At 42.4% G+C, this 17,463-nt stretch overlaps 2 protein-coding genes across 5 annotated transcripts in view; one reads left to right on the forward strand and one right to left on the reverse strand.

Moving 5' to 3' along the window:
- slc13a4 (solute carrier family 13 member 4) overlaps positions 1-13,349 on the forward strand; it is a 19,558-nt gene extending 6,209 nt beyond the window's left edge. For 2 of the 3 annotated variants that reach the window (XM_055055628.1, XM_055055631.1), the window contains exons 2-15: positions 117-245; positions 1,970-2,106; positions 2,787-2,962; positions 3,417-3,480; positions 4,027-4,066; positions 5,007-5,371; positions 6,256-6,375; positions 6,536-6,637; positions 7,706-7,807; positions 7,900-8,009; positions 8,200-8,321; positions 8,469-8,630; positions 9,310-9,447; positions 9,685-13,349. In XM_055055628.1, coding sequence (XP_054911603.1) covers positions 117-245; positions 1,970-2,106; positions 2,787-2,962; positions 3,417-3,480; positions 4,027-4,066; positions 5,007-5,371; positions 6,256-6,375; positions 6,536-6,637; positions 7,706-7,807; positions 7,900-8,009; positions 8,200-8,321; positions 8,469-8,630; positions 9,310-9,447; positions 9,685-9,822 — 1,905 coding nt within the window. In that variant the 3' untranslated portion in view covers positions 9,823-13,349. The remainder of the gene's footprint in view (positions 1-116; positions 246-1,969; positions 2,107-2,786; positions 2,963-3,416; positions 3,481-4,026; positions 4,067-5,006; positions 5,372-6,255; positions 6,376-6,535; positions 6,638-7,705; positions 7,808-7,899; positions 8,010-8,199; positions 8,322-8,468; positions 8,631-9,309; positions 9,448-9,684) is intronic. The other variant, XM_055055629.1, reaches the window with a different exon arrangement.
- On the reverse strand, positions 13,334-15,009 carry LOC129376141 (cytochrome c oxidase assembly factor 6 homolog). Of its 2 annotated transcripts, none has more exons than XM_055055636.1 (4): positions 14,819-15,009; positions 14,499-14,667; positions 13,744-13,830; positions 13,334-13,504 (listed from the first exon to the last, which is right to left on the reverse strand). In XM_055055636.1, the coding sequence occupies exons 2-4, from the start codon at positions 14,640-14,642 to the stop codon at positions 13,457-13,459; spliced, it is 279 nt and encodes a 92-aa protein (XP_054911611.1). In that variant the 5' UTR covers positions 14,643-14,667; positions 14,819-15,009; the 3' UTR covers positions 13,334-13,456. The 2 variants fall into 2 exon arrangements, with proteins under 2 accessions (XP_054911611.1, XP_054911610.1); XM_055055635.1 differs by having other exon boundaries at positions 14,499-14,670.
- Positions 15,010-17,463: the final 2,454 nt, after the last annotated feature.

Consider the following 17,463-nt stretch of genomic DNA (forward strand, 5'->3'; position numbering starts at 1 on the left):
TTCAGCGCGGATGAGGAGCTCTGATTTCTCCACTCTTCGCCTTGCTGAATATTACAATGACTGTTTTTGCTCCCGTCTCTGTGGATCTAATGGGTTTAATGTTTTTTGGTTCACAGGAAGCGTGCTGTGCGTATGTGTTGATGGTGACGGCAGTCTACTGGGTGTCGGAGGCCGTCCCCCTGGGGGCCGCTGCCCTGGTCCCCGCATTCCTCTACCCCCTCTTTGGCGTTCTCAAGTCCAGCGAGGTGAGGCTGATGCCTGATGCCCCTCCAGCTGGTGGCTTCACACCACCAGCTGGAGCTTTTTTTTTCTCTTTTGTTGGAAAAGAAAATGTCTTTCACAGGTCTCAGGTCTTAACATTCAGCTTGAAAGAAATTCACACGAGTTTATGGCAGATGTTTCTATTGTGGGCGGGCCAGAAAAACCACAGGCAGGAATGAGGAGTGAGGGAGAAAGGAAGTTAGGAAACTCACACTAGGATGGAAGAAGGAACTTCAGGAAGAAAGGGAGGATACAAGGAAGGAAGGAAGAACACGACCAACTTCACTAGAAATGAAGGAAGGACTGAAGCACTTTATGAAGAACTCTAGGAAGAAGGGGCTTTAGGAAGGAAGGATAGACAATATGAAGGACACTAGAAAGCAAGGAAGAACACTAGGAAGGGGGAAACGAAGGACTCTAGGGGAGAAGGAAAGAAGGGCACTTCCTTTGTGTAATGCCTATGAATATGCAGCTTTTGAATTAACATTAAACTATTAGGATTTATGTGCAGCAGAATGTGTGTTTGGTTTTTCCAGCGTTCTTAAAGAAACCAGATCAGAAAGAATTTTGGTGGAAGGTTTTTTTGTGTTCCAACAATTCAGTGCATTTTCATGCACTTTCAGAATTTTCTTTTGCATTTTTATCTGACTAACTAACTGAAAAATGATCATGTCAGCGGTCCTCACACCAGCTTTCTTTTGCTCTTCACGATCCTCATTAGCCGAACATAAACGTTGATCCGAACGCCAGGCTGGCTCTGTCCAAGCGGTAAAGAATCACTGTAATCTCTTTCAAGTATTTTCTAAAAATATGCCAACAGAGATTTACGCAACATTTCAAGTCTATTATTGCCCTCTACGTTTGAGCTCCTCAAGTTGAGAGTAAAACCTTACCTGCTGTTGGCTGCAGATGGTGGGAGTAGCGTAAGCGGAGACGTCGACCTTGTTCTTGGAGGTTTCTGCGGTTTAGAGAGCCGCATTAAAAGTACAGCGAGAATATATTATAATCCTTTATGACCTTTCACGTTCTGCTTCAATTGAATTCATGCTTCACTTTTTCAGTGTACAGAAGTCCTATTAGTTTAATGTCAAATCAATACGAAGCTGCCTTCATAATGTGAAGTAGATTTTTCTTTAAAGAGAAAATCTTTTATTTGCATCATACAGTAGCATAGTTGATGTTTTTTCAGGGTGTACAAACTAATTGAACAAGATGTGTCTGTTGAAGTTTCCCAGACAGGTTATTTGGGAACTTGCTGTTTTTCCCGTGGCTTTTCCTGCATGATGATCATGTTTAGTTTTCGCATCCCGTAGACATGATGGTGAATGAGCGTACAAGGTTGAACTGTTCCGCCTGTTTTCCTTTGTTTCTTTTGTTTGGTCTTCGAAGATTGAGACGCTGCCTCTGTTAGCAGAGAAAGGTGAATAAAGCATCTTTGCAACTCTGAGTTTTTTAGAGCAGAATGATTTTCGCCTAATGCAGTGTATTTTTACTCTCCGTCTGCAGATGTATTAAAGATTGTTTTTGCTCCCTGAGTTTAGTCTGGACCTCAGTCTCTGTAATATGCACTTCACAATAACAAGAACCGACGACCCAAACAAGGGAGGGAAATCCAGTGTTGGGGCCATAATTCAATTTGGCCCAACATTCAATTTGGTGTGTGCTTTGGGAACTGACATGACCACTCGTTATGTTTGTGTGTGTTTAGGTAGCAGCAGAGTACTGCAAGGACACCACTCTGCTGCTGATGGGAGTCATCTGCCTGGCCGCCTCCATAGAGAAATGGAACCTGCACAAACGCATCGCGCTGCGCATGGTGATGATCGCAGGGGCAAAACCTGGCATGTGAGTAATACTTCAGATTTTTTAAAGGCGCAGTATTATGTTACATTTTGTTAGCTTTGCATAATGTTATAAAGTTATTCCTTAATCAAAAGTATCACTGAAGATTTTGCCCTGGGAGATTAAAGGATTTCTCAGTCATCTGTGCAAAACACCTTGTTGGACGTAGCTCCGCCTTCAAGACAATGCTCCTCTTTTGAGCTGCACTTTCCAAGCTTTCTGGCCTCCGTCTCACAGAGCAACCCTCCCCTACTCAGCTCCTTCAGACTAGCCAGTAGCAATTAGCAAACACTTGGTGGAACTTCAGATCCGTTTAGCTCATTAAAGGAGCTACTTCTCAGTGAAACACTGCTAAAAATCTTGTCAGAGTTAACAGAAATCGTCATGGTGTGACAACTTCCTGAAGGCGGAGCTTCAAAAAGAGCAGGAGTTTTTAAAGACACAGAGGCTCAATTTCAAGCCGTTAAATTACAAAGTGAAATTGCATTTAAGTCATGTTTGAGTACCTAGCATTTTACAATAACTGAAGGTGTGAAGATGGTTCTTGTGCTATAAAATGCCACAATGTGGCTGGAAAATGCATAATATTGCACCTATAAGTAAAACATTTGGGAAAGTCCCATATGTTCATCTAAATAATAAAAAACCCCAAAACAGAACATGAGTTTTGCCTTGCGGCTCAGGTTGGTGCTGGGCTTCATGTGCTGCACGGTCTTCCTGTCCATGTGGCTCAGCAACACGTCCACCACCGCCATGGTGATGCCCATAGCCGAGGCCGTCCTGCAGCAGCTCATCTGCACCGGCCTGGCCGACTCCCACGACGACTCGGAGACTGGCGACTCTCCAGAGGAGGACAGCGGTGGGTCCAAGTTCTCGTTTCCGTATCGCTGCGTGTGGCGCAGTGAAAACGTTTCACCCCTGATAAAATTCTGAAGCCTTTCTTGATGTTTTAGATCTTCAAGTTTATTTTAATGTCACGCAAAGCCAATCTGAGTGAATACTAGAATCGGTTTTCAAAGTTTAGTCCAAACTCAAGCTCATTTTTCTAGAAGGTGCGGTTCGTTTGCCGAGGTGTGCATGCACAATTGAACACTGTAGCAGAACGGAAACATTAACTCTAGTCTGCTTTCAAAGGCAGGTCTCAGTTCGGTTACAGTAATCTGTATTGTGGTTCGAAACATTGTCACTTAAGTGTGAACAAAAGCAAATCAGAAGAATTCTTTCAGGACAAACTCATAGTTTTGTTTTTTTAGCTGCGTGAAGGCAAACATGATGCAGAGAACCTTTTGATAATTTTTTCTGTCACATTGCAGCTGTTCCAACCAAAGAGGAGAACCTGGACAAGAACCAGCTGGAGCTCCTCTATCAAAATGAACAGTATGTGTGTAGAGTCTTGTTTTACATGTTGTTCTCTTTACTGTCTTATTTATCACCTTTTCTTCTTCCATTTTCAACATCTTTATGCTAATACATTTGAATTTCTACAAGGCTTTATTTAGGTTTAGTTGTAGTAAAAATTAATGTTGTTTGGTGGATACTAGAGGCGGACAATCTATCATTTTTCCTATTGAGATTATTGAAGGTGTACCACAAGGTAATGTCTGTAGTCCCCTTTTGTTTACAGCCAAATTTTCCATCATAATTTTTTTTTATATCTAGTTATATTGCTGTTTAAAAACATAGTTTAGTCATATTCTGCTGTGTGTTTGACAATCATACCAAATCTTTTTTCACAATTACTTTAACAAATAATCATTTTATGTGTTTTCCAAACTTTTATTGTCTTCATCAAAAAGCAATTCTGGCGGAATTTAAGTGTATATTAAATTTGACAGATTTTTTTTTGTTGCATCATATTATCTTTGCGTTTTGTATGTGAATCCAATTAAGATTTACTTTTTTTTTTTTTCCCCTCCTTTCAAGGAATGAACGTTCCAAACAGGATCTCTCTTCCATCACTGAGGTAAAATACATTTTGTGCACTGAAAAAAAGTTTCATAGCTTACAACCACAAACTTAAATGTAATTTTGTAAAATAAAAAGCATGAATTTAAATTACTGGCCCGAACAAGACCGGGCCCAGGGGGTGTGGGATCTCATGTAGAAGTTGATGTGGGGCCCCTCTATGTATTAACAACAACACCACCAAGAATCCTGATTGTAACGATACAAGAATTTGACAACAAAAATTTGTTTTCATTTTTGCAAAGCAAACTTCCCAATTCCTTTAATTCTTATGATAAAATGTCAAATTGTTTGTTTTATTATATATATATATATATATATAGCTATGTATATTTCTATATGCTGAAAGCATCAAATTAATTCTAACAGTGTTAACATTCTCAATAAACAAATTTAAGACTTTAAATCTATAGTTTATGTTAGAATTTAAGCACTTATGGGAGGCCCTAAGCAGCAGCCTGGTTTGCTTGCTCTTAGGCCGGCTCTGGCGCTGAAGGCAGGAAAAAAACAACTTGCATTGTTTACAACCAACCATTGTCAATTTAAGACATATTTCACTGTAAAGATTGATTTAAAATAAATAAATTCATTGTGACATAAGGTTTTTCTTCCACTAAACTTTCTTACAAAACGCACACAGATACACACCATCTGCTAATGAGGCGACTTCTGACCCAAAAATAGGTTGACCCAGATTTTATTTGGGGTTTTAGAGCAAAGGTGGCTGAATGCAAATACACTCCAGGTTTTTATTAGAATGTAAATTTACAAACCAAATCCTGTTTGCTTTCACCTTCCAAATGACCTTTGTGTTCACCTGCCCCATAAAGTTTGTGGTTGTAATCTGACAAAATGTGGGAAATATAAAATGGTCAATGGAGAAAAAGAATCAAATAATAACAAACATAAATTGGTCAAATCTGTCTTTCGCCCCTTAGGGTCAGGCGGGTGAGCTGAACGGGTTCGGTCTCCAGCCCGTCTTGAACAAGACTTTCGTTCGACAAACCAACGGACACCTACCGCAGGTCCGGGACAAAACGCCGTCGCTTCCTCTCAGCGGCTCCACCGCGAGCCGCAGTGTAGAATTCGGTCGACGCCTTCCTGCGATTCCTCTGCAGGTTGCCATAGAGATCCCAAACGTGAAGCGAGTGCGAGCCAGGAGAGACTCCCAGTACCCCACCAAGAGGGACCACATGATCTGCAAATGCCTGTCGCTCAGCATCACCTACGCGGCGACCATCGGAGGACTGATCACCATCACCGGGACTTCCACCAACCTCATCTTCGCCGAGCAGTTCAACACGTAGGTCCAGGTTCTGTTTACAGAAGATGATGATGATCAGCTGAGTTAAACAGAGAGTAAAGTAATTGTTCTTGTTTTAGGGGAGAGTGCGGGTTAGGCAAGGCAGATATGCAGAAGTGTGACTGGGATGTAATGGAGAACTTTGCAAAACTTAAAGATTTCTCTGAAATTGCACATTTTTATATCAGGATTTCCTAAAAAGTGCTTTAGGCATGAATTATAATACTTCAAAATTCAAAGTGTCCTGATATTTCGAACATGGAGGCTCAACAAATACAGAAGCTGTTACAGTAACAGCAGCTCATAATGACCAGAGCCGCCATCTTTCCGTTTGGTTTCGAACACATGTGCGGCTGGTTTTGGCAGCCACCTTGCTGTGATTCAACACTCTGTGTGAAATCAGATCCCGGGGGCCATGAAGGGTCTTAAATCAAACTAATCAGCCTGTACAGTCCTAATAGAGCCGATTTTCTCCAGCCAGTGTTTTTAAGTCCCACAGAATGGCCTCCTTCATGTCACAGCTCAGTGGGCAAAGGTCATGCTTTTTATTCTCCGCGCAGTTGGGTGTGTGTGTGTGTGTGTGTGTGTGTGTGTGTGTGTGTGTGTGTGTGTGTGGCAGAGGTAATCCTAAGAGTATATTTCCGGGAACGGGAATCTTTTGACAAAGTTAACTGTTTGCTAAAAACAAGACTCGTGACGGATGCGTAGAGTTGCTCTCAAAAGTGTGTCAGCAGACCTGAGGCCGTGACGCGGTTCGGGGTTCAATTGTTGTTTTTCGTTCATATCGGCTGAAATGCGACACACCTGCTTGTTCTCACCTGTCCTTTTAAAACGCTACAAGTTCCCTCCCCGTCTCTCTGTCTGGATTGTTTTCCCTTTTCCAGTCGTTACCCGGAGGCGAAGGTCATCAACTTCGGCACCTGGTTCATCTTCAGCTTCCCCATAGCCATCATCATGCTGGTCCTCACCTGGCTCTGGCTGCACTTCCTCTTCCTCGGCTGCAAGTGAGCGCACTTCTTTCTTTCTTTCTTTCTTTTTTTTTTTGTCTGCTCACGGTCACACACACATCCAGGTGTGTGATTATTAGTGTTGCTCACTCTCGCATCCCATCATTACGCTAATCCGTGGGTGTGTAACTCAGGCTGTTGCCGTCTCTGTGCTCAGCTTCAGAGAGACGTGTTCGCTGAGTAAGAAGCGCAAAACCAGGAGAGAAGTGATGTCTGAGCAACGGATCCAGGAGGAGTATGCCAAGCTGGGCCCCATCAGGTGACCGGAGAGCCTGGTCTCAGAGTTCAGACGGGAAGACTGCTGTGGCTTCTGGGTTTAATTATTTATTTATTTTTTCATTGGGATTTTATTTTCTTAAGCGACGCAAAGTAGCTCAGAAACGTTAAAGTTAATTGTTTCTTTTAAGCCCAATTTTTAAGTTTTGCTGAAGATCCGCCAGCTGGATTTTCAGTTGATTTACAGAATAAAAAATATCATTTTTCTCACCAGCGGTGTTTCAGTCGTGCAATTTTGACATTTTTAAATAAATAAATTCACTTGATAGAAACACAGCAATAAAAAAAAAGTCTTTTCATTAAAAAGGATGAGTTTTTTAAAAAATTATTACTTTTGCAAAACTGCAATGGAAACACTGTTTTTCACGTCAGACAAGTCACATGATCAACGACCAGATGTTGCCACTGGCAAAAACTACAAAGAAGAAGAAAACAGGAAGTAGCTGGAGGATCGCAGAGCAGCTTGTTTTTTAACAACTTCTCACGTGAACAAGCTTATTCATATGTGATTTTAATTTTGTTTTTTTTTTATTTAATGGAAACACTGCAAATGTAAAATTTATTTATTTTAACATTAGTAGAATGTTGACAAAGTTTTGACACATTCGCAATAGAAATGCTGCTGTCAGAAGTTGAATCCAGCCAAACCTTATCTTGTTTTAGCCGACTTAAAATGACAAGAAGCGAGAAAGCAGTTGGTTTCAGGCGTGACCTTAGAATTTAGCGAACTCAGATGTGCCAGAGAAATCTGTGAAATGTTTGACACAAGTCAAACCAAACCAACCAAATGTCTGTAAACATTTGAATTCAATAAAAGCAACAAATTCTCGAAAAACTGGCAAACAGAAGTAATTTTGGTAATTCCAACCAAGCTAAAATGCTGCATTCCCCCTCCCCCCCCTAGTTTGCTTGCTCTTACACGAAAAGACACAGCAAGACATTTAGTCGATTCTCTTGTTGAAACCGAGGAGTTAAAACCTTTGCCAACTTGTCTGCGGTCGCGCCCACTGGCGCAACAGTTGCTGACGTGCTTCTTGTGGTTGCGCTGCAGCTACCCCGAGGTGGTGACGGGGATTTTCTTCATCCTGATGACTCTGCTGTGGTTCACCAGAGAGCCCGGCTTCGTGCCCGGCTGGACGTCCCTCTTCGAGAAGTAAGCGGCTCCTCTGTGGTCGCGCTCGGCGAAAGCCGTCCTGTTGGCACCGCTTTGGGATGCGACGGATTTCTGTTCGTCTTTGTCTCCAGGAAGGGCTACAGGACCGACGCGACCGTGTCTGTCCTCCTGGGCTTCCTGCTCTTCCTCATCCCCGCCAGGCGTCCCTTCTCATCTTCCTCACCCAGCTGCAGTAACTCGGGTCGGTTCCCGTGGAACAGCAAAAACACATACGTGTATTTATTTAGCAGTTGTAAATTATGCAGTAAAACTTACCAAAGAATTTCCTAAAGAACATGCAGCAAGGAATTACACAAATAAGTCCCCAAAAAACTAACTAATCAGCTTCACGTAATGTTTGTTTCTTGTGTTTTGCTTTTTTTAACCTTCAGAAGACGGTTCCGATCCTGACCCTCTGGCCCCCATGATCACTTGGAAAGATTTCCAGAGGTTGATGCCGTGGGAGATCGTGATCCTGGTGGGAGGAGGCTACGCGCTCGCGGCTGGCTGCAAGGTAAAACAACACGCATCACAACATGTACAAACTCTTCCCAAAGAAATCGTGTAGTTCTGCCTGTCGGTCAGCCCAGTGTTTTTGTTTGATTCTCTCCCCCGATTGGTCCAGATTTGTGTTTGTGGCATTAATAAACCGTACCTGCAGGTGTCGGGCCTGTCGGTGTGGATCGGCAGGCAGCTGGAGCCCATGGGCGGCCTACCGCCCTGGGCCGTCACCCTGCTGGCCTGCCTCCTGGTGTCGGCGGTCACAGAGTTCGCCTCCAATCCAGCGACTCTCACAGTGTTCCTGCCCATCCTGTCAGCTCTGGTATGTATGTCAGGTCCTCCACTTCGCACGCGTCAAAAATGCTGCATCAAGACTCAGCTGTCAAACTCCAGTCCTGGAGGGCTGCTGTCCTGCAAAGCACCGGACTGAAACGTCTTAATTACCTCCTGCTTGTGTGGATCAGTTCTCTAGAGCCTTAATGACCTAATTATTCTATTCAGGTGGTGCAACAGAGGCACATGTAAAAGTTGTTTAGTTTTTGTTTAGTCACGTTAGAGTCAAACGCTTCAGAGCACTGAAAAAAAATCTATCACCAGATCCCTGCCTGTTCTGTAGAATCACAAAATGTTTGATAGAACTTGAAAATAACATAGTAAATACAACATAATTGATGAAATGTTAGGGTTTTTATTACAGTGCACTCTTGGTTGCACTAGATAATGTTCAGTTATCAACCATCCTGCATTTAAATAATCAATACCAGAGATTTGTCGAACTCTCATAAATGCTGTTGTGAAATTAACTAAAAATATAAAAGCTTGCTCTCTCGTTCATTCCCCCCCATCTCCATTCTTAAATAATTTTTCAATCATCATGTTATCGTTGTCTTGCCTCCTTTTCCTTCCCTCTGTTTGATCTCCAACCGACAGCCACTCTCCCCCCCCCCCCCACTGTAATGTTCCCTCACTGTATCCGTGTTGTTCTTCACCCCTCGGTCCAGTCAGAGACCCTGCTCATCAACCCCCTCCACACTCTGATCCCGTCCACCATGTGCGTGTCATTTGGGGTTATGCTTCCAGTGGGGAACCCCCCCAACGCCATCGTCTTCAGTTACGGCCACGTGAAGATCAGCGACATGGTAGGTCTCTGACACACACACACACACACACACACACACACACACACACACACACACACACACACACACACACACACACACACACACACACACTCTCAGTGCATCTGCAGCATCAAACGGCTTCAGATTTGTTTTGTTTCCTTTTAGAACTGAATGTTCCTGTTCTTTTTTATTTTTTTTTTTTTCCTTCGGTCTTTTCAGGTCAGTTCATGTGTGCTCTGTAATCTTCCCATCCAGGTGAAAGCGGGGTTTGGGGTGAACCTGATCGGCGTCGCCGTGGTTATGTTGGCCATCACCACTTGGGGCGTCCCGCTTTTCAACCTGACCGAGTTCCCCGCCTGGGCGGTGGCCAGGAACGTCACCGGAGGTTTATAACCAACGCCGGGCTGAGGCCCGAGCCAGGAGAGAGGGGTGGAGGCCGGGGGGGGTGAAATTAGAAAGAGAAGAGTTTTTATGACAAAAACAAAACATGACAGAGTCAAAAGGATCGTCTTACCCAGAAAGAGACAGAGAGAGCCGGCCTTACGGAAAGGAAGACGAGAGAAAACGGCAGAATGCTAGCTTAGCTAGACTATTAGCTTCAGTTTAAGTCGGCCATATTGTGGTCGCTCTGGGGGGGGAAACTAAACTTCAACAGATTAACTTTACCTCTGTTGCTACGAAGACACTGATTCTTTCAATGAAGCAATACAAATTAGAAAGCTAATTGAGGCAAATTAAGAGCTCACATCATGTCGATACTTCAAATATATAACAGAACTGAGACGTTTTTTTATTTGTTTGTTTTTTGTTGTTTTGTTTTTTTTACAAATCCACTATGAATGAAATGTCTTAATGTATTCGTTGTACTCTTGTAGTAAACGCTGCGATAGTAATAAGCTAACTAGCCACTTGTTAGAAACCTCTTTTACGCTTTACCTAAATGTGCATGGTAGCGTAGCGCAGCGGCTAACCGGTTAAAGCGAGGTTTCGACTGTGGCTACGGATGTACTGTATCAATACACTCACTGATCAAAACGGTAAAGAGGAACAACCCCGAAGAAACTGGCGTAATACTGTGGCGGGTGTGTGATTAATTTGACCTTTAACACTCTGGTGATTCGTTCGCAAAAGCTGATGGTGCTGCAGGCAGTACGGTGGAGCGTTAAAGGCATCATCTGTCTGGAGTACAGACGTAACAACAGCAACAGTTTTTAACCTTCATGAAATTATGATGCAGGCTAGTTAAATCTGAACTGACAACACACCAGCATTCTGATTCATGCGTTTTTTTACCACTAGATCAGGTACTGTAAGCTCTCGAATGAGGTTGAAATGTTTTGTTTTTTTCGTCGCAAGTTCACAATTAATTGTTAGCCTTTCATTGTGAAGACCAAGAAGTTCTGTCTTAGTCGTATTGACATTTTTAACTTCACAGTCCTGCTACTTGCAATGCTAGCGAAGATGTCTGAGAAGCCAGCAACAAGTTTAACAGACGGAATTAACGCCGATGATTGCAAACACTCAACTCAAAATGAGCTAAGCTGCTGGAAATATTTAGCATTTGGTGCTCCCTTGTAGTCCAAATGTCCAAATTTACTGAGAGTTGGAGATGCTGCTTTTGATGGACAACTCAAAACGCTGGAGCTGTTATTATTGGACTTAGCCTTCAGAAATTGTCCTACATTTTTTCTTTCCTACTCCTGTGATCTTCACTCACCATTTTGTTGTTAGTGATTAGTTATCTGCCTGTAGCACAATCGCTCAGATTGGGACGCTGCCACTTGTCCACTCAGGGCATTGGAACCTGGGGCTCCAGAGTCTGAAGTGGTTATTTGGACCTTCCACAATGGCTCTTAATACTTTGGGTAACAAAAATAAAGAACCAAAATTTTGTCATTGTTTTTAAATAAAAGTTTCTACTGTTTTAAATGAGGTTTTAATAGTTTTTTTTTCTCAGTAATAAATTTTTACAACAGAATGACACTAACAGTAGCCATAATATTTTCTTTTTTTTCATCTTAAAACGACAAATAAACTGTGGTCCTCTTAGTCTTAAGAGACATACTAAGCTTGAATGCACTTTTACAAGTTTTTTCTCTTTTTGTGCGTGTCTTGTTTTGGGAAATGACGGTCTGACCGGACAAACCTCCCACTTCCCTGCTGCTGACCGTGACATCTGCTGCGCAACTCTGAGCATTGCATTAAAACTGCAGTACGATCAAACATAATGTTTTCCAAAAATCATAAGGCGTCTTTTTTTTTTTAAAGGTCATGTTGCACTTGCAGTTCTGAGTTTTATTTAGCTGGACTGAAGGCAGAAATGGAAAGGTAGCTGACCCGTTTTGACCATCACTAATCTGCGCAAATTATGTCGTCTGAATGCTTGACTTGGATCTCGACTGTTTTTCCCAGTGAGTGTAGTCAACCGACGACATATGACCAAATGTTTTTCTTCTTCTGTTTGTATGTGTGGATAAACTCTAATTTGCCACACAAACCAGGGCTTCTTATCATGTGACCAATCATTTTTTTGCAAAGGTTGTAAAGCTGATTTGAAGCTTTGCTTTGCACCAAATGCCTATTTTTTTCTTTCTTTTGCTTCCTGTTTTATTCAAAACATCTAGAAATGCTTTTTGTGCATCAAGCCTGGAATGCAAAAATGTTGGCTGCCTGTTTTAAACCTGGATTCAAACCTTAAGCTCATTGGTGCCTTACTGTGATGTTGGAAAACCTCTGTTCACGGCTTACATTCTTAAATCTGGCACAGTGTTTACTCTGCTTAAGAAAAGAATGTATTTCCAGTAGTGATCCTTAATTCTTTGCTAAAAGTGATCTTGAAACTTTGCTTTTTTGTTGTCGTATTTTTGTCTGTCAGATCTCAATGTCCTTAAGATCGCAGGGAGAAAGAAGTATTCGGTAGTTGGATTAGCTCCGTTTTTTTTTTTTTTTTTCCCAAGTTGTAGGAAGTACATGACTGGATTATGTGCAAGAGGAGAATTTATGTGAGGCAGCAGAGTCCATTCAAGCTTTGCTGAATGGACTCAGTACGGGACTGTATTGTGCAATAGTTCAATCCACTATAACTATAAATCACAATAACTCTCATGGTGGCAAAGTGGAAAAGGTTTATGCAAAACTCTCCATTGTACTGAGCAGATATGCAAAAGAAATGCTTTATATTTTCACAGAAAAATACAAACTTGAGATGTCATTTGTGACTGTTTTGTACAGCCAGAGGCCTTAGAAGTCTGAATACAGCTACAGTTTTTCTTGTGGTTTGTAGATTTCTACAGGGTTCCTACATATTGACAGGGTCGAAATTTCATCTCCAAAGAAGTTCTTGATCAGGTCCATTTCAAACGTGGTACTTCCAAAGATCAAGCTATGGAAACTTCTAAATGTGAAGGATGATGGACAAAGATGACGACCTGAGCATGAGCAGAGGGATGATTGATGGATAAATGGCCAGTTTGGGAGATGAGTGACCGAAAAGGAGGAATTGTTGAATCACGGGACGACTGGTCAGATGGACAGATGAATGGCTGGACGAAGTGATGAGTGGATTGATCGGTGTATGAAAAGTAGGACGAATGGACTGACCGGACAAAGGGACGGCTTTATGAAAAATGGACAGATTGACGGATACATTCGACACCAAGAACTTGTATCAAACTCCAGCATGTGGGAACCCCGTTTCTAGCAATGGTTTCATTGAAGACCATTGACCCGAAGGCCACACTCCTTTGTAAATACACACTGATTTGTAATATAAACACAATGTGTTTTGTTTTTTTCCTCGTTTCTAATGACCTGTAACATTCTCAAATCAGCTGTTTTATCCTGAAAGGGTTTTCATATCCACCTATGCACTAGAGTTAGAAAACAATACACATGTACGACAATAAAAGCCATCAAAATCACCCTGTTGGTCTTGATTTATTCCAAAATAATAGCGAATGTTGACGTTTTCTCACAGTGGTCATAATCCAGAATCTCAAATGCTCTGCCACAGAAACGGTTGATCCGGTTACACAAACTGCACAGCCACTTCCGGGTGGATTCCATTGATCTTCATCTTTCATTAAGACCAATTTGTAAAAGAAAAAAAAAAACCAACAAAAACAAAACATTATTTAAGTAATTCTAAGGAACATTGTCCAATAACTTGCCAGGTTGTGCAACTCTTAGGATTCAAACCTTCTCACATAAATAATGGTAAAGGTGAGGTGTTTTCATATTCGCAACAAAAACAGGAGTTCATGTGGTTAAAAGTGAGTCTCCAGAGTTCCTCTCTGGTAGGAGTTATGAGTTTACTTGTGGGCCTTTAGCCGGTGTGAAGCCTTCCGTCTCCATCTTCTCTTTGTACTTCAGGAAGTCTCTCCTCTTGGTGAAATATTTCACCTGCCGGGAAGAGACGGGGAGAAATTAAAGAGACGAAACGGGAGGCAAACAGGAAGTCATTCTGTGTATTTGACCGTCGGCATATCCGGTGTCCAAACGTTGAAGTGCCATTTGAGTCTTTGGCACGGAAAGACAATTCAAACTGTGATCAACTTGGATCTCACAGACTTCCGATCCATCTGTCTCCTCATACTTTGTTTTGCAGATTCTGATGCCAAGTCAGCTTATTCTCAATTTAGCAAAATGCTACATAAAAGATGGCGGCTTCCAACAGACTGGTCCCAAATTTAAAGCCAGGATATTAAAAAAACCCTAATCTTACATCCAATGAGAGGGCCAGCTGTCTTGAAGGGGGCGGGGCCAGTTGCAGCAGCAACCTGTCGCAAAGTTTTAATATGTGGGGAGTTGAAATTTTGCAAAACATTCTAAGATCAGAGTTTAGAGAAAGTGTTGGAAAGAGCAGACAGCTAACAATCTGAAACAATCAGAAAGGAAAAAAAAACAAGTGGGCTCTAACTACTAATTCATCTCTCTACAACTTCAAATGAGAAGCAAATGTTTATTATCTCTTAAAGAGATTTCGGTATTTCCTGAGTTTTCCAGCGTCTCAGACCGGTCGACCAGGACAGATGGTTAAAAAAACAACAACAACTAGGAGGCAACTTTACCCACTGAGCTGGACATTTCGCCTCGAAGTCTCCCTGGAACAGCTGGCAGGGCTGCATCCTGTCACTGTTGTCGTCCAAACATCGCCAGAGTAGATCCCTGGCGTCCCAGCAGGCCTTCCTCTGCTCCGAGTTCGGAGCTGCCATTCCCGACCAGGAGAGCCTGGGTGAACTGCTGAAAGAGAAACGGCTTCCTGTCACAATTCAAACGGATTTTTAAAACTACTTTCTGATTAAATGTACTTTGGGGGAAGAAGAACAACACAACAACAAGAAGAAGAGAGTAAACTGTCGGCCGCCTGTTTAACTGCGCTGTCACTTACCGGATAAAAAGCTAAAAAGCAAAAAGACGACTCCGCGGTTCCGACCCACTTCTTTTCCCCTCTCCTCGTCACTCCATTAAAAAGTCAATTACCACAGCTTAGCCTCAGAAACAACGCGTAGCGCTGTTGTTACGACATGAAGTGGACGGAGGACGCAAAGGACAAGCGCGACAACAGCAGCGCTTCCTCGTCGCACGATAGTGACGTCTGCGTGCAGTTGCGTGGTCGGGCCGGGTGATGTCGCTGTTGCACAACAAAACTTGACCACGGAAATTGAGCGTTGTTCAATTATCTTTGGGGAAAACAACTGGATTTTATTTGACTATTTTTTTTATGGAAACACTTAATTTCAACATAGTTCTATTTCACGGGCTACTTTATTACCGTAATGCTCAGCAAAATGTTTTCTTTGTGCAATCATTTCAGCTTGTTTCTCACTTTTGTAAAAGCATTATATACTATATATGGGATTTTATTTTGCCCTCTTTTTGGATATGTTTATATTTAAATTGTCTTCATTGATAGCGAAGTGAAACCACAGTCAAATTATTGCTAAAAAAAGTAACCAGGTCAGATGAACCAGTGAATATTTAGACTCTTAGGTGTTGTTGAGGCGCACATTTTCTTGATTTAATGAAAAAAACATGTTTAAAATCAACATTTACAGTTAAGAAACAGACTTTATAAGACTTGATTGTAAACAGAGAGTCTATTTGTTAAGTAAAAAACAATTTCCACTTGTCTTGTCCAGATGTGAAAGAGTTGAAGTTAACCAACTGGAATCAAGCCAGAAGAGAAGCACATCTTCACGCCGCAACAATGTGAAGGCAGAGCAAAGTTTTAATAACCACACATGTCTGCATAATAAGACCGCGCGTGAAGGCAGAGAGAAAATGTGCGTTGCTGATGAACTCCTTGGGTCCCTCCCTCAGCTGCAGTGTTTGAGAATAGCCCCACTGGTTGCCATGGAGCCCAGCAGCAATCCATCCCTGTCTGTGGGCTTCCACTGTCAGAGGGGAATAAAAAAGACACAAACGCGCACAAATGGAGGGATGAGGCGCTCACCCACTTCACAGAAGAGTGTGTTCTGCCTCATGTATGCGTGGGTCTGTGTGTGTTTGAAAGAGTTGACAGAGTTCCTCATTTTTCTATTCATGCCTCGCTCCGTCTGCTGACCTCCCTACGGATTTGTTGCGCACACATGCAAAAATTTAAGACCTAATGTTTTGAAGCCATAACCACTTCTGTCGCTTTGCTCCCACTGCACATCTCACCACTGTCTCACTGTCACATGACAGTGAGACAACCCGAGCTGTGCTTAAGGTGGGGTCTGCTTAGCAGCCCCATCTTTACCAGGGGTTAAAGACCCCAACGAGACAAACGCAGAAGATGAATAATCTCTGAAACACAAAACCACCTCATGTTCTCTGGAAGAGAGATGGGGGCCATGCCATTAGTGGCTGCCTAATGAGGTCAGGGTGTTTGTGCTCCAGCTTCTTTTCCTCAAAGCCTGAGGCTGACATTTAGGGACCAACTCCTTCACCCAAAGCTTTTGGATTTGTAATTAGTATAATCATGAGAAGTCAAAGGAGACCCACCATTGAAACTACAGATCCAACACACTCTTAGGGATGTGAATTTATGTGTGTGTGTGTGTGTGTGTGTGTGTGTGTGTGTGTGTGTGTGTGTGTGTGTGTGTGTGTGTGTGTGTGTGTGTGTGTGTGTGCATGTGGACTCATCTATGTTGTATCTTTTGGACCTTTTCTGATATTTTCACCAAGCTACTGAAAACCGGTAGGCTCTAGGGGCCTAATCATGAGTCTGATCCTAATATGGCAGACCCCAATTTGGATGCCTGGGATTTAGAAAAGTGTTTTTGTTAGGTACAAGTGGAATTAATAAAGTGAATGGAAGACCATGTAAAGTCCTAATATGGCAAGAAATGCAAACTTTTCAGCTAAGACTTACACACACCTCAGTTCTGTCTGTGTTAAAGGGGCAGTGTTATGTGTTTTCCAGACACATGGTGCCATTTTATAGCACAATCAAGTAGCTATGCTGCCTTTGGTTGTTATAAAAATACTGAATGTATCAAATTTAACTTACCAGAAGGTTCACTTTGTGATTTAGCCTCTTGAAATTGGGCCAATGTCTCTTTAAGAAACCCCTGCTCTTTTTGACACTCCACCCTCAGGAAGTCAGAACAACATGGCTCCTCCAGGAACCCTTTAACGTTTTTACCAGAGCTGCACTTCCACAGTGAGCTCAACAGATGCCACCAGGTGTTTGCTAATTGCTGATGGCTAGTCTGAAGGAGCTGAGTGGGGAGTCACTGCTTTGGAAGGCAGAAGCTCAGAAGACTGGCAACTGCAGATCCACCTTTGAGGAGCTGTGTCTCAAAGGTGGAGCTACGTCCACCAGAGCTGAACGGTTGCCATGGAGATTGAAGGATTTTTACAAACATGCATGAAAGAGTTAAAGCAACACTCCAGGTATGTTTTTGATGAGAGAATAACATTATAACATGATGAAAAGCCAAAAAAAATAATAATAGAAGAGAAGAAAATCTGTTTTACATAAGACTGCTCATTTAAAATTCTGAAATATTGGCCCACGTTTGCCACCATTCAAGCAAACACACTGTA

Source organism: Poeciliopsis prolifica, unplaced genomic scaffold (genome assembly GCF_027474105.1).
Source record: "Poeciliopsis prolifica strain line A6 unplaced genomic scaffold, Auburn_PproV2 SCAFFOLD042, whole genome shotgun sequence".
Classification (NCBI taxonomy): domain Eukaryota; kingdom Metazoa; phylum Chordata; class Actinopteri; order Cyprinodontiformes; family Poeciliidae; genus Poeciliopsis; species Poeciliopsis prolifica.